At 54.3% G+C, this 17,500-nt stretch overlaps 1 protein-coding gene across 1 annotated transcript in view; it reads right to left on the reverse strand.

Moving 5' to 3' along the window:
• The window catches only part of LOC147084818 (ribonuclease inhibitor-like), a 31,066-nt gene that overhangs the window by 10,872 nt on the left and 2,694 nt on the right, over positions 1-17,500 (reverse strand). The window contains exons 2-6 of the mRNA XM_085979537.1: positions 13,890-14,006; positions 6,154-6,228; positions 5,539-5,643; positions 3,985-4,155; positions 1,536-1,706 (exon numbers count right to left, since the gene is read on the reverse strand). Coding sequence (XP_085835663.1) covers positions 1,536-1,706; positions 3,985-4,155; positions 5,539-5,643; positions 6,154-6,179 — 473 coding nt within the window. The 5' untranslated portion in view covers positions 6,180-6,228; positions 13,890-14,006. The remainder of the gene's footprint in view (positions 1-1,535; positions 1,707-3,984; positions 4,156-5,538; positions 5,644-6,153; positions 6,229-13,889; positions 14,007-17,500) is intronic.

The following is a 17,500-nucleotide window of genomic DNA, read 5'->3' on the forward strand; positions in this document are numbered from 1 at the left end:
GCGCAATGGGCAGGATTAAGCTGTCAAATATTTTGAGCCAGATTTTGATTGGGATTTGGATGTTGTAGAATTTTCTTTTTATTGCATATAGGGCTCTTCGGGCTTTTTCTTTTAGTGCATTCACTGCTATGCTGAAGCTCCCTGATGCTGTAATGGTTAGACCAAGGTAAGTGTAGCTCATAGTGTGTCCTATGATGGTATCACTGAGAGTAAACTGGTATTTGTTTTCCTGACACCTGGGCCTTTTTTGAAAAATCATGACGTTGGTTTTCTTTAGATTTACTGTTAGGGCCCAATTTTGGCAGTATTTGTCGAGTAGGTCTAATTGTTGCTGTAATCCCTGTTCTGTGGGAGACAGCAGAACCAGGTCGTCCGCATAGAACAGGGACCTCACTTCCCCATCCAGGAGACAGAGACCCGGTGACTCGCTTTGCTCCAGTATGTCTGCTAATTCATTTATGTATATGTTGAACAGGGTCGGGCTCAAATTGCAGCCCTGCCGGACGCCTCTTCTCTGGGTGAAGAAACCGGTGCGTTTGTCTCCAATTTTGACACCGCATTTATTTTTCAGATACATCGATTTAATAAGGTCATAGACTTTGCCCCCTATTCCACACTGAAGAAGTTTACAATAGAGCCCTTCGTGCCAGATAGAGTCAAAGGCTTTCTTGAAGTCAATGAAACAAGCGAATATGTTCCCATTTTTTGTTTGGTGTATATGTTTTTCAATGAGAGTGTGAAGGGTATAGATATGGTCGGTGGTGCGGTGTTTTGGAAGAAAGCCTATTTGATTTTTTCTAAGGATATTATGTTTGTTAAGAAAATCCAGTAATCTACTATTTAGAATACTGCAGAATAACTTCCCTAGACAACTGTTGACACAGATGCTGCGGTAGTTATTTGGGTCTGATTTGTTTCCACTTTTATATATGGGAGAGATGAGTCCTTGGCACCAGATATCGGGAAAACAGCCTGAACGTAATATGATGTTGAATAACTTGAGTACAGCACCCTGCATCTCCATATTGCTGAACTTGAGCATTTCATTTTTGATGTTGTCTGGACCACAGGCTTTCTTTAGGTGGAGAGATTTTGTTTTTGTGGCCAGTTCTTTCCATGTGCTTGGGGAGTCTAGAGGGTTTTGGTTGTCTTTAATTGTTGCTTCTAATGTGTGGAGTTTTTCTGTGACATGATGTTGACTTGGGTTTGTTTCGTTTATTGGGATGTGTTTGTAAAGGTTTTCAAAATGTGTTCTCCAGATGTCGCCATCTTGGATTGGTAATGCTTGCAATTGTGTTGTACTCAGGTTATTCCACATATCCCAGAATTGATTTGGATTGGTGGAGTTTTCAATTTCTTCGAGTATTTTGTGGGTATAATTTTGTGTTTTGTTCCTAATGGTGTGTTTATATCTTTCTCTCTCTCTCTCTGTCTCTCTCTCTGTCTCTGTCTCTCTCTGTGTCTCTCTCTCTGTCTCTCTCTCTCTGACTCTCTCTCTCTGTCTCTCTCTCTTGGTGCTGTGATGATTCACCCACCGCAGTTTCTCTATTTTACAGCCCGTGTCCCTCAGCCCGTCGCTCAGCGCCGCCACTCCTGAATCTCCCAGGTTGTTGTCATTGAGGTTGAGGTCGGTCAGAGCGGGGTTGGCCCGGATGTTGGACGCGAGGGCAGGGCAGCAGCGATGGGTCAGCTTGTTACTGTACAACCTGCGGGCAGGATCAGAGCGGATAGAAGCTCAGAACATGGAGGAGCGACTGGAGAAACACAGCACGCTGTTCAAACACACACACTGCGTGCAGTCCTGGTCACCACATTACAGGAAGGATGTGATCGCACTAGAGAGGGTACAGAGGAGATTGACCAGGATGTTGCCTGGGCTGGGGAATTTTAGTTTTGAGGAAAGATTGAATAGGCTGAGGGTTGTTTTCTTTGGAATATACGAGGCTGAGGGGAGATTTAATTGAGGTGTATAAATTATGAGGGGCCTCGATAGAGTGGATAGGAAGGACCTATTTCACTATTTCAGGGGGCAGAAATATAAGACCATAAGAAATAGGAGCAGGAGTAGGCCATTCGGCCCCTCGAGCCTGCTCCGCCATTCAATGAGATCATGGCTGATCATCCAAATTCAGTACCCTGTCCCTGCCTTCTCCCCATACCCCTTGATCCCTTTAGCCTTAAGAAATATATCCAACTCCTTCTTGAATATATTTAATGAATTGGCCTCCACTGCCTTCTGTGGTAGAGAATTCCACAGGTTCACCACTCTCTGGGTGAAGAAATTCCTCCTCATCTCTGTCCTAAATGGCCTACCCCTTATCCTTAGACTGTGACCCCTGGTTCTGGACTCCCCCGCCATCGGGAACATCCTCCCTGCATCTAGTCTGTCCAGTCCTGTTAGAATTTTATAAGTTTCAATGAGATCCCCTTTCATTCTTCTAAACTCCAGCGAGTATAAGCCCAATCGACACAATCTCTCCTCATATGTCATTCCTGCCATCCCAGGTATCAGTCTGGTGAATCTTCGCTGCACTCCCTCCATGGCAAGAACATCCTTCCTCAGATAAGGCGACCAAAACTGCACACAATACTCAAGCTGTGGTCTCACCAAGGCCCTGCACAACTGCAGCAGGACATCCTTGTTCCTGTACTCGAATCCTCTCGCTACGAAGGCCAACATACCATTTGCCCTCTTAACCGCCTGCTGCACCTGCATGCTTACCTTCAGCGACTGGTGCACAAGGACACCCAGGTCCTGTTGCACTTCCCCTTCTCCCAATCTATTGCCGTTCAGATAATAATCTGCCCTCCTGTTTTTGCCACCAAAGTGGATAACCTCGCATTTATCCACATTATACTGCATCTGCCATGCATCTGCCCAATCACCCAACCTGTCCAAATCATACTGGAGTTTCTCGGCATCCTCCTCACAGCACACACGCCCACCCAGCTTTGTGTCATCTGCAAACTTGGAGATATTACATCTAGTTCCCTCGTCCAGATCATTAATATATATTGTGAATAGCTGGGGTCCTAGGACCGATCCCTGCGGTACCCCACTAGTCACTGCCTGCCACTCGGAAAACGACCCGTTTATTCCAACTCTTTGCTTCCTGTCTGCCAACCAGTTCTCTATCCAAGTCAATACCTTGCCCCCAATCCCATGTGCCTTAACTTTGCACACTAATCTCTTATGCGGGACCTTATCGAAAGCCTTCTGAAAGTCCAAATACACCACATCCACTGGTTCTCCCTTATCTATTTTACCAGTTACATCCTCAAAAAATTCCAGTAGATTAGTCAAGCACGATTTACCTTTTGTAAATCCATGTTGATTTTGTCCGATCCTGTCACTGTTTTCCAAGTGCTCTGCTATTACATCTTTTATGATGGACTCTAGCATTTTCTCCACTACTGATGTCAGGCTTACCGGTCTGTAATTCCCTGTTTTCTCTCTAACACCTTTTTTGAATAGTGGGGTAACATTAGCTACCCTCCAATCCATGGGAACTGTTCCAGAGTCTATCGAATTTTGGAAGATGACCAGCAATGCATCTACTATTTCTAGGGCCACTTCCTTAAGTACCCTGGGATGTAGATTATCAGGCCCTGGGGATTTATCGGCCTTCAAGCCTGTCACTTTCCCTAACACCATTTCCCTACAAATACTGATTTCATTCAGTTCCTCACTTTCATCAGACCCTCTGTTCCCCGACATCTCTGGGAGGTTATTTGTGTCCTCCTTTGTGAAGACAGAACCTGTTAGAATCTGGAACTCACTGCCTGAAAGGCTGGTAGAGTCGGAAACCCTCAAAACATTTAAACAGTACTTTGAGTGCTGTGACCTTCAGGGCTATGGGCCAAGAGCTGGAAAGTGGGGTTAGGCTGGTGAGCTCGCTGTCGGCCGGCGCGGAGACGATTCTGTGACACGCACACGGGCTCGCACGCACACAATTCGGCGACGCGCGCTCCTGCTTGACGTACCAGAGTCTCTGTAACTTACACCCGGGGCGCCTCAGGGCTTGGAAGAGAATGATGGCGCCCGCGTCGCCCAGGTTGTTCTTGCTGAGGTCCAAGCGTGTCAGCGACTGCTTAGCGGATAAGGCGGGGGCGAGGAGCCCGAGACCCTCGCCCGTCACGGCCGCCTCGCTCAAGCTGAAAGAGACAAGAGAGGCAGGTTAGCGGAGAGATGGAGGAGGGAAGCCTCAGGCTACAGGACGATATCGACGGGATGGTTCTTCGAGGGGGTGACTAGGTGTGTGGATGAGGGCAGTGCAGTTGATGTAGTCGACATGGAACTTCAGTAAGGCTTTTGACAAAGTCCCGCATGGGAGACTGGTCAAGAAGGTAAGAGCCCATGGGATCCAGGGCAATTTGGCACATTGGATCCAAAATTGGCTTAGTGGCAGGAGGCAGAGGGTGATGGTCGAAGGTTGTTTTTGTGACTGGAAGCCTGTGTCCAGTGGGGTACCGCAGGGATCGGTGCTGGGTCCCTTTGCTGTTTGTAGTGTACATTAATGATTTAGATATGAATGTAAGAGGTATGATCAGTAAGTTCGCAGATGACACGAAAATTGGTGGAGTGGTAAATAGCGAGGAGGGAAGCCTCAGGCTACAGGACGATATAGACGGGTTGGTCAGATGGGCAGAACAGTGGCAAATGGAATTTAACCCTGAAAAGTGTGAGGTGATGCATTTTGGGAGGACTACCAAGGCAAGGGAATCCACAATGAATGGTAGGACCCTAGGAAGGACAGAGGATCAGAGGGACCTTGGTGTGCATGTACATAGATCCCTGAAGGCAGCAGGACAGGTAGATAAGGTGGTTAAGAAGGCATATGGGATACTTGCCTTCATTAGCCGAGGCATAGAATATAAGAGCAGGGAGGTTGTGATGGAGCTGTACAAAACGCTAGTTAGGCCACAGCTGGAATACTGTGTGCAGTTCTGGTCGCCACACTATAGGAAGGATGTGATTGCATTGGAGAGGGTGCAGAGGAGATTCACCAGGATGTTACCTGGGATGGAGCGCTTCAGCTATGAAGAGAGACTGGACAGGTTGGGGTTGTTTTCCTTAGAGCAGAGAAGGCTGAGGGGGGACCTGATTGAGGTGTACAAAATGATGAGGGGCATAGATAGGGTAGATAGAAAGGAACTTTTCCCCTTAGTAGAGGGGTCAATAACCAGGGGGCATAGTTTCAAGGTAAGGGGCAGGAGGTTTAGAGGGGATTTGAGGAAAAACTTTTTCACCCAGAGGGTGGTTGGAATCTGGAACTCACTGCCTGAAAGGGTGGTAGAGGCAGGAACCCTCACAACATTCAAGAAGCATTTAGATGAGCACTTGAAACGCCATAGCATACAAGGCTACGGACCAAGTGCTGGAAAATGGGATTAGAATAGACAGGGCTTGATGGCCGGCGCGGACACGACGGGCCGAAGGGCCTCTCTCTGTGCGGTATGACTCTCTGACACCCCCACCCCCTTCCCCCCATCCCGCGCGCCGTCGAGACCACTGCCTACAGAGGATGGAATACATACTCCAGCGATCGCAGCTCGCTCCCCATGTCGTCCAGCGCCTTGCAAAACCTCTTCAGGCCCCCAGCTGCAAGGTCAACGCAGCCCAGGTCCCGGGCGGGGAGATCGCTGCACGGGGAGACAGACAACAAGCCGTGAGACCCCTACACACACATACACTGCATGCTTACCTTCAGCGACTGGTGCACAAGGACACCCAGGTCTCGTTGCACTTCCCCTTCTCCCAATCTATTGCCGTTCAGATAATAATCTGCCTTCCTGTTTTTGCCACCAAAGTGGATAACCTCGTATTTATCCACATTATACTGCATCTACCATGCATCTGCCCAATCACCCAACCTGTCCAAATCATACTGGAGTTTCTCGGCATCCTCCTCACAGCACACACGCCCACCCAGCTTTGTGTCGTCTGCAAACTTGCAGATATTACATCTAGTTCCCTTGTCTAGAACATTAATATATATATTGTGAATATAGTCAACCCTCCTCATCTCCGGAATCAACCTCGTGAACCCGCCCCACTCGCTGAGGGTCCAGGAGTGGGTCCTGGGAAGGGACAGCCGGCTCCGTTATCTCTGGGCCCAGGAGACAGACCTACCTTCGCCCGCCCTCTCTCACCTGTCCCCGGCTCGCAGCTGTAACATGTCCTGGAATGTGGAGGCGAATTCCTCATCGCGAGAGGTGCCGATGGGCCTGGAGTCAGAGAGAGACGGGGGGGAGTCAATGTGGATTTACACACCTACCCACCTTCTCCCCGTATCGCCCAACCCCACCTACCACCTTCTCCCCATATCGCCCAACCCCACCTACCCACCTTCTCCCCGTATCGCCCAACCCCACCTACCCACCTTCTCCCCGTATCGCCCAACCTCACCTACCCACCTTCTCCCCGTATCGCCCAACCCCACCTACCCACCTTCTCCCCGTATCGCCCAACCCCACCTACCCACCTTCTCCCCGTATCGCCCAACCCCACCTACCCACCTTCTCCCCATATCCCCCAACCCCACCTACCCACCTTCTCCCCATATCCCCCAACCCCACCTACCCACCTTCTCCCCGTATCGCCCAACCGCACCTACCCACCTTCTCCCTGTATCGCCCAACCCCACCTACCCACCTTCTCCCCGTATCGCCCAACCTCACCTACCCACCTTCTCCCCGTATCGCCCAACCCCACCTACCCACCTTCTCCCCGTATCGCCCAACCCCACCTACCCACCTTCTCCCCGTATCGCCCAACCCCACCTACCCACCTTCTCCCCGTATCGCCCAACCCCACCTACCCACCTTCTCCCCGCATCGCCCAACCCCACCTACCCACCTTCTCCCCATATCGCCCAACCCCACCTACCCACCTTCTCCCCATATCCCCAACCCCACCTACCCACCTTCTCCCCATATCCCCCAACCCCACCTACCCACCTTCTCCCCATATCCCCCAACCCCACCTACCCACCTTCTCCCCATATCCCCAACCCCACCTACCCACCTTCTCCCCATATCCCCAACCCCACCTACCCACCTTCTCCCCATATCCCCCAACCCCACCTACCCACCTTCTCCCCATATCCCCAACCCCACCTACCCACCTTCTCCCCATATCGCCCAACCCCACCTACCCACCTTCTCCCCGTATCCCCAACCCCACCTACCCACCTTCTCCCCATATCCCCAACCCCACCTACCCACCTTCTCCCCATATCCCCAACCCCACCTACCCACCTTCTCCCCATATCCCCAACCCCACCTACCCACCTTCTCCCCATATCCCCCAACCCCACCTATCCACCTTCTCCCCGTATCCCCAACCCCACCTACCCACCTTCTCCCCATATCCCCAACCCCACCTACCCACCTTCTCCCCATATCCCCCAACCCCACCTACCCACCTTCTCCCCGTATCGCCCAACCCCACCTACCCACCTTCTCCCCGTATCCCCAACCCCACCTACCCACCTTCTCCCCGTATCGCCCAACCCCACCTACCCACCTTCTCCCCGTATCCCCAACCCCACCTACCCACCTTCTCCCCATATCCCCAACCCCACCCACCCACCTTCTCCCCATATCCCCAACCCCACCTACCCACCTTCTCCCCATATCCCCAACCCCACCCACCCACCTTCTCCCCGTATCGCCCAACCCCACCTACCCACCTTCTCCCCGTATCCCCAACCCCACCTACCCACCTTCTCCCCGTATCCCCAACCCCACCTACCCACCTTCTCCCCATATCCCCAACCCCACCTACCCACCTTCTCCCCGTATCCCCAACCCCACCTACCCACCTTCTCCCCATATCCCCAACCCCACCTACCCACCTTCTCCCCGTATCCCCAACCCCACCTACCCACCTTCTCCCCGTATCCCCAACCCCACCTACCCACCTTCTCCCCGTATCGCCCAACCCCACCTACCCACCTTCTCCCCGTATCCCCAACCCCACCTACCCACCTTCTCCCCATATCCCCAACCCCACCCACCCACCTTCTCCCCGTATCGCCCAACCCCACCTATCCACCTTCTCCCCGTATCACCCAACCCCACCTACCCACCTTCTCCCCATATCCCCCAACCCCACCTACCCACCTTCTCCCCGTATCCCCAACCCCACCTACCCACCTTCTCCCCCAACCCCACCTACCCACCTTCTCCCCATATCACCCAACCCCACCTACCCACCTTCTCCCCATATCCCCAACCCCACCTACCCACCTTCTCCCCATATCCCCCAACCCCACCTACCCACCTTCTCCCCATATCGCCCAACCCCACCTATCCACCTTCTCCCCGTATCGCCCAACCCCACCTACCCACCTTCTCCCCGTATCCCCCAACCCCACCTACCCACCTTCTCCCCATATCCCCAACCCCACCTACCCACCTTCTCCCCGTATCGCCCAACCCCACCTACCCACCTTCTCCCCATATCCCCAACCCCACCTACCCACCTTCTCCCCGTATCGCCCAACCCCACCTACCCACCTTCTCCCCATATCGCCCAACCCCACCTACCCACCTTCTCCCCGTATAGCCCAACCCCACCTACCCACCTTCTCCCCGTATCGCCCAACCCCACCTACCCACCTTCTCCCCGTATCCCCAACCCCACCTACCCACCTTCTCCCCATATCCCCCAACCCCACCTACCCACCTTCTCCCCGTATCGCCCAACCCCACCTATCCACCTTCTCCCCGTATCGCCCAACCCCACCCACCCACCTTCTCCCCATATCCCCAACCCCACCTACCCACCTTCTCCCCATATCCCCAACCGCACCTACCCACCTTCTCCCCATATCCCCAACCCCACCTACCCACCTTCTCCCCATATCCCCAACTCCACCTACCCACCTTCTCCCCATATTGCCCAACCCCACCCACCCACCTTCTCCCCATATCCCCCAACCCCACCTACCCACCTTCTCCCAATATCCCCAACTCCACCTACACACCTTCTCCCCATATTCCCAACCCCACCCACCCACCTTCTCCCCATATCCCCCAACCCCACCTACCCACCTTCTCCCCATTACCCCAACCCCCACCTACCCACCTTATACCCATATCCCCAACCCCACCTACCCACCTTCTCCCCATATCGCCCAACCCCACCTACCCACCTTCTCCCCATATCCCCCAACCCCACCTACCCACCTTCTCCCCATATCCCCCAACCCCACCTACCCACCTTCTCCCCATTACCCCAACCCCACCTACCCACCTTCTCCCCATATCCTCAACCCCACCCACCTTCTCCCCATATCCCCCAACCCCACCTACCCACCTTCTCCCCATTACCCCAACCCCACCTACCCACCTTCTCCCATATCCCTCAACCCCACCCACCTTCTCCCCATATCCCCCAACCCCACCTACCCACCTTCTCCCCATATCCCCAACCCCACCTACCCACCTTCTCCCATATCCCCAACCCACCTACCCACCTTCTCCCCATATCCCCAACCCCACCTACCCACCTTCTCCCATATCCCTCAACCACCACCCACCTTCTCCCCATATCCCCAACCCCACCTACCCACCTTCTCCCCATATCCCTCAACCCCACCCACCTTCTCCCCATATCCCTCAACCCCACCCACCTTCTCCCCATATCCCCCAACCCCACCTACCCACCTTCTCCCATATCCCCAACCCCACCTACCCACCTTCTCCCCATAACCCCCAACCCACCTACCCACCTTCTCCCCATATCCCCCAACCCCACCTACCCACCTTCTCCCATATCCCCAACCCCACCTACCCACCTTCTCCCATATCCCCCAACCCCACCTACTCACATTCTCCCCATATCCCCCAACCCCACCTACCCATCTTCTCCCCATATCCCCCAACCCCACCTACCCACCTTCTCCCATAACCCCAACCCCACCTACCCACCTTCTCCCCATATCCCCAACCCCACCTACCCACCATCTCCCATATCCCCAACCCCACCTACCCACCTTCTCCCCATATCCCTCAACCCCACCTACCCACCTTCTCCCCATATCCCCAACCCCACCCACACACCTTCTCCCCATATCTCCCAATCCCACCTACCCACCTTCTCCCCATATCCCCAACCCCACCTACCCACCTTCTCCCCATATCCCCAACCCCACCTACCCACCTTCTCCCATATCCCCAACCCCACCTACACACCTTCTCCCCATATCCCCAACCCCACCCACCCACCTTCTCCCCATACCCTCAACCCCACCTACCCACCTTCTCCCCATATCCCAACCCACCTACCCACCTTCTCCCCATATCCCCAACCCCACCCACCCACCTTCTCCCATATCCCCCAACCCCACCTACCCACCTTCTCCCCATATCCCCAACCCCACCTACCCCACCTTCTCCCCATAACCCCCAACCCCACCCACCCACCTTCTCCCCATATCCCCCAACCCCACCTACCCACCTTCTCCCCATATCCCCCAACCCACCCACCCACCTTCTCCCCATATCCTCAACCCCACCTACCCACCTTCTCCCCATTATCCCCAACCCCACCTACCCACCTTCTCCCCATAACCCCAACCCCACCCACCCACCTTCTCCCGTATCCCAACCCCACCTACCCACCTTCTCCCCATATCCCCCAACCCACCTACCCACCTTCTCCCCATATCCCCCAACCCCACCCACCCACCTTCTCCCCATATCCCCAACCCCACCTACCCACCTTCTCCCATATCCCAACCCCACCTACCCACTTCTCCCCATAACCCCCAACCCCACCACCCACCTTCTCCCCATATCCCCAACCCCACCACCCACCTTCTCCCCATATCCCCCAACCCCACCTACCCACCTTCTCCCATATCCCCAACCCCACCTACCCACCTTCTCCCCATATCCCCAACCCCACCCACCCACCTTCTCCCATATCCCCCAACCCCACCTACCCACCTTCTCCCGTATCCCCAACCCCACCTACCCACCTTCTCCCCATATCCCCAACCCCACCTACCCACCTTCTCCCCATATCACCAACCCACCTACCCACCTTCTCCCCATATCCCCAACCCCACCTACCCACCTTCTCCCCATATCCCCCAACCCCACCTACCCACCTTCTCCCCATATCGCCCAACCCCACCTATCCACCTTCTCCCCGTATCGCCCAACCCCACCTACCCACCTTCTCCCCGTATCCCCCAACCCCACCTACCCACCTTCTCCCCATATCCCCAACCCCACCTACCCACCTTCTCCCCGTATCGCCCAACCCCACCTACCCACCTTCTCCCCATATCCCCAACCCCACCTACCCACCTTCTCCCCGTATCGCCCAACCCCACCTACCCACCTTCTCCCCATATCGCCCAACCCCACCTACCCACCTTCTCCCCGTATAGCCCAACCCCACCTACCCACCTTCTCCCCGTATCGCCCAACCCCACCTACCCACCTTCTCCCCGTATCCCCAACCCCACCTACCCACCTTCTCCCCATATCCCCCAACCCCACCTACCCACCTTCTCCCCGTATCGCCCAACCCCACCTATCCACCTTCTCCCCGTATCGCCCAACCCCACCCACCCACCTTCTCCCCATATCCCCAACCCCACCTACCCACCTTCTCCCCATATCCCCAACCCCACCTACCCACCTTCTCCCCATATCCCCAACCCCACCTACCCACCTTCTCCCCATATCCCCCAACCCCACCTACCCACCTTCTCCCCATATCCCCAACTCCACCTACACACCTTCTCCCCATATTGCCCAACCCCACCCACCCACCTTCTCCCCATATCCCCCAACCCCACCTACCCACCTTCTCCCCATTACCCCAACCCCACCTACCCACCTTATCCCCATATCCCCAACCCCACCTACCCACCTTCTCCCCATATCGCCCAACCCCACCTACCCACCTTCTCCCCATATCCCCCAACCCCACCTACCCACCTTCTCCCCATTACCCCAACCCCACCTACCCACCTTCTCCCCATATCCCTCAACCCCACCCACCTTCTCCCCATATCCCCCAACCCCACCTACCCACCTTCTCCCCATTACCCCAACCCCACCTACCCACCTTCTCCCCATATCCCTCAACCCCACCCACCTTCTCCCCATATCCCCCAACCCCACCTACCCACCTTCTCCCCATATCCCCAACCCCACCTACCCACCTTCTCCCCATATCCCCAACCCCACCTACCCACCTTCTCCCCATATCCCCAACCCCACCTACCCACCTTCTCCCCATATCCCTCAAACCCACCGACCCACCTTCTCCCCATATCCCCAACCCCACCTACCCACCTTCTCCCCATATCCCTCAACCCCACCCACCTTCTCCCCATATCCCTCAACCCCACCCACCTTCTCCCCATATCCCCCAACCCCACCTACCCACCTTCTCCCCATATCCCCAACCCCACCTACCCACCTTCTCCCCATAACCCCCAACCCCACCTACCCACCTTCTCCCCATATCCCCCAACCCCACCTACCCACCTTCTCCCCATATCCCCCAACCCCACCTACCCACCTTCTCCCCATATCCCCCAACCCCACCTACTCACATTCTCCCCATATCCCCCAACCCCACGTACCCATCTTCTCCCCATATCCCCCAACCCCACCTACCCACCTTCTCCCCATAACCCCCAACCCCACCTACCCACCTTCTCCCCATATCCCCCAACCCCACCTACCCACCATCTCCCCATATCCCCAACCCCACCTACCCACCTTCTCCCCATATCCCTCAACCCCACCTACCCACCTTCTCCCCATATCCCCAACCCCACCCACACACCTTCTCCCCATATCTCCCAATCCCACCTACCCACCTTCTCCCCATATCCCCAACCCCACCTACCCACCTTCTCCCCATATCCCCAACCCCACCTACCCACCTTCTCCCCATATCCCCAACCCCACCTACCCACCTTCTCCCCATATCCCCAACCCCACCCACCCACCTTCTCCCCATATCCCCCAACCCCACCTACCCACCTTCTCCCCATATCCCCCAACCCCACCTACCCACCTTCTCCCCATAACCCCCAACCCCACCCACCCACCTTCTCCCCATATCCCCCAACCCCACCTACCCACCTTCTCCCCATATCCCCCAACCCCACCCACCCACCTTCTCCCCATATCCCTCAACCCCACCTACCCACCTTCTCCCCATATCCCCCAACCCCACCTACCCACCTTCTCCCCATATCCCCCAACACCACCTACCCACCTTCTCCCCATATCCCCCAACCCCACCCACCCACCTTCTCCCCATATCCCTCAACCCCACCTACCCACCTTCTCCCCATATCCCCAACCCCACCCACCCACCTTCTCCCCATATCCCTCAACCCCACCTACCCACCTTCTCCCCATATCCCCAACCCCACCCACCCACCTTCTCCCGATATCCCCCAACCCCACCTACCCACCTTCTCCCCATATCCCCAACCCCACCTACCCACCTTCTCCCCATATCCCCAACCCCACCTACCCACCTTCTCCCCATATCCCCCAACCCCACCTACCCACCTTCTCCCCATCTCCCCAACCCCACCCACCCACCTTCTCCCCATATCCCCCAACCCCACCTACCCACCTTCTCCCCATATCCCCAACCCCACCTACCCACCTTCTCCCCATATCCCCCAACCCCACCCACCCACCTTCTCCCGATATCCCTCAACCCCACCTACCCACCTTCTCCCCATATCCCCCAACCCCACCTACCCACCTTCTCCCCATATCCTTCACTGCCACATCTCAACGACCCCAATCACACGGTTTGGCTCGATAAAGGGTAGCTGATGAATACTGATCGCAGCTCAGGGTGGCTCCTTCCCAGAGACCCTACTCACCCGAATCTCGGCGCTTTAATGAGTGGCCCCCTCCTGGCCAGAGCTGGCGGTCTCACACCGGGCTCTCTGGGTTCTGTATTTCCCTGGGTCTGTTCCTGTCCTCCATCTGTCTCAGCCCTAGAGAGACACGAAGACACAACACTTAACAGCGGCAATAGATTGGGAGAAGGGGAAGTGCAACGAGACCTGGGTGTCCTTGTGCACCAGTCTCTGAAGGTAAGCATGCAGGTGCAGCAGGCGGTTAAGAAGGCAAATGGTATGTTGGCCTTCGTAGAGAGAGGGTTTGAGTACAGGAACAAGGATGTCTTGCTGCAGTTGTACAGGGCCTTGGTGAGACCACACCTTGAGTATTGTGTGCAGTTTTGGTCGCCTTATCTGAGGAAGGATGTTCTTGCCATGGAAGGAGTTCAGCGAAGATTCACCAGGCTGATACCTGGGATGGCAGGAATGACGTATGAGGAGAGATTGGGTCGATTGGGCTTGTACTCGCTGGAGTTTAGAAGAATGAGAGGGGATCTCATTGAAACTTATAAAATTCTAACAGGACTAGACAGACTAGATGCAGGAAGGATGTTCCTGATGGCGGGGGAGTCCAGAACCAGGGGTCACAGTCCAAGGATAAGGGGTAAGCCATTTAGGACTGAGATGAGGAGGAATTTCTTCACCCAGAGAGTGGTGAACCTGTGGAATTCTCCACCACAGAAGGCAGTCGAGGCCAATTCATTAAATATATTCAAGAAGGAGTTGGATATATTTCTTAAGGCTAAAGGGATATGGGGAGAAGGCAGGGACAGGGCACTGAATTTGGACGATCAGCCATGATCGCATTGAATGGCGGAGCAGGCTCGAGGGGCCGAATGGCCGATTCCTGCTCCTATCTTCTATGTTTCTATGTAACAATGTGGTGAATCGTACATCAACTTCTGCATCGGACTGTGCGTCCCTTACATCGGATCTACAGAAACAGGTCCATGCCGGGTTTTACACTCCACACGAGACTCCACCTACCATTATTATCCAATCCTTTCACCATATCCTTCTATTCCTTTCTCCCTCACATGCTTATCTAGCTTCCCCTTAAATGCATCTACGCTATTCTCCCCATTCTCACCACTCTCTGGGTAAAGAAGTTTCTCCTGAATTCCCGATTGGATTTATTAGTGACTGTCTTATATTGATGGCCCCTTGTTCTGGTCTCCCCCACAAGGGGAAACATCTTCTCTACGTCTACCTTATCGAACACCTTCATAATCATAAAGATCTCAATCAGGTCGCCCCTCAGCCTTCACTGTTCTGGAGAAGAGAGCCCCCAAGCCTGTTCAGTCTTTCCTGATAGTTGTAACCTCTCAGGTTAACCAAGTGTGGTCTAACCAAGGTATATGGAGACCAGAACTGTGCACAGTGCTCCAAGTGTGGTCTAACCCAGGTATGTGGAGACCAAAACTGTGCACAATGCTCCAAGTGTGGTCTAACCCAGGTATATGGAGACCAGAACTGTGCACAGTGCTCCAAGTGTGGTCTAACCAAGGTATATGGAGACCAGGACTGTGCACAGTGCTCCAAGTGTGGTCTAACCAAGGTATATGGAGACCAGAACTGTGCACAGTGCACCAAGTGTGGTCTAACCAAGGTATATGGAGACCAGAACTGTGCACAGTGCTCCAAGTGTGGTCTAACCAAGGGATATGGAGACCAGAACTGTGCACAGTGCTCCAAGTGTGGTCTAACCCAGGTATATGGAGACTGAACTGTGCACAGTGCTCCAAGTGTGGTCTAACCAAGGTATATGGAGACCAGAACTGTGCACAGTGCTCCAAGTGTGGTCTAACCAAGGTATATGGAGACCAGATCTGTGCACAGTGCTCCAAGTGTGGTCTGACCAAGGTATATGGAGACCAGATCTGTGCACAGTGCTCCAAGTGTAGTCTAGCCAAGGTATATGGAGACCAGAACTGAGCACAGTGCTCCAAGGGTGGTCTAACCAAGGTATATGGAGACCAGATCTGTGCACAGTGCTCCAAGTGTGGTCTAACCAAGGTATATGGAGACCAGAACTGTGCACAGTGCTCCAGGTGTGGTCTAACCAAGGGATATGGAGACCAGAACTGTGCACAGTGCTCCAAGTGTGGTCTAACCCAGGTATAGGGAGACCAGAACTGTGAACAGTGCTCCAGGTGTGGTTTAACCAAGGTATATGGAGACCAGAACTGTGCACAGTGCTCCAAGTGTGGTCTAACCAAGGTATATGGCGACCAGAACTGTGCACAGTGCTCCAAGTGTGGTCTAACCAAGGTATATGGAGACCAGGACTGTGCACAGTGCTCCAAGTGTGGTCTAACCAAGGTATATGGAGACCAGAACTGTGCACAGTGCTCCAAGTGTGGTCTAACCAAGGTATATGGAGACCAGAACTGTGCACAGTGCTCCAAGTGTGGTCTAACCAAGGTATATGGAGACCAGAACTGTGCACACTGCTCCAAGTGTGGTCTAACCAAGGTATATGGAGACCAGGACTGTGCACAGTGCTCCAAGTGTGGTCTAACCAAGGTATATGGAGACCAGAACTGTGCACAGTGCTCCAAGTGTGGTCTAACCCAGGTATATGGAGACCAGAACTGTGCACAGTGCTCCAAGTGTGGTCTAACCAAGGTATACGGAGACCAGAACTGTGCACAGTGCTCCAAGTGTGGTCTAACCAAGCTATATGGAGACCAGAACTGTGCACAGTGCTCCAAGTGTTGTCTAACCAAAGTATATGGAGACCAGGATTGTGCACAGTGCTCCAAGTGTGGTCTAACCAAAGTATATGGAGACCAGAACTGTGCACAGTGCTCCAAGTGTGGTCTAACCAAGGGATATGGAGACCAGAACTGTGCACAGTGCTCCAAGTGTGGTCTAACCAAGGTATATGGAGACCAGGACTGTGCACAGTGCTCCAAGTGCGGTCTAACCAAGGTATATGGAGACCAGAACTGTGCACAGTGCTCCAAGTGTGGTCTAACCAAGGGATATGGAGACCAGGACTGTGCACAGTGCTCCAAGTGTGGTCTAACCAAGGTATATGGAGACCAGAACTGTGCACAGTGCTCCAAGTGTGGTCTAACCAAGGTATATGGAGACCAGAACTGTGCACAGTGCTCCAAGTGTGGTCTAACCAAGGTATATGGAGACCAGAACTGTGCACAGTGCTCCAAGTGTGGTCTAACCAAGGTACATGGAGACCAGAACTGTGCACAGTGCTCCAAGTGTGGTCTAACCAAGGTACATGGAGACCAGAACTGTGCACAGTGCTCCAAGTGTGGCCTAACCAAGGTATATGGAGACCAGAACTGTGCACAGTGCTCCAAGTGTGGTCTAACCAAGGTATATAGAGACCAGAACTGTGCACAGTGCTCCAAGTGTGGTCTAACCCAGGTATATGGAGACCAGAACTGTGCACAGTGCTCCAAGTGTGGTCTAACCCAGGTATATGGAGACCAGGACTGTGCACAGTGCTCCAAGTGTGGTCTAACCAAGGGATATGGAGACCAGAACTGTGCACAGTGCTCCAAGTGTGGTCTAACCAAGGTATATGGAGACCAGGACTGTGCGCAGTGCTCCAAGTGTGGTCT

This window comes from Somniosus microcephalus, unplaced genomic scaffold (assembly GCF_052327205.1).
Source record: "Somniosus microcephalus isolate GS21.2 unplaced genomic scaffold, FLI_Smic_1.0 unresolved_chr9, whole genome shotgun sequence".
Classification (NCBI taxonomy): Eukaryota; Metazoa; Chordata; class Chondrichthyes; order Squaliformes; family Somniosidae; genus Somniosus; species Somniosus microcephalus.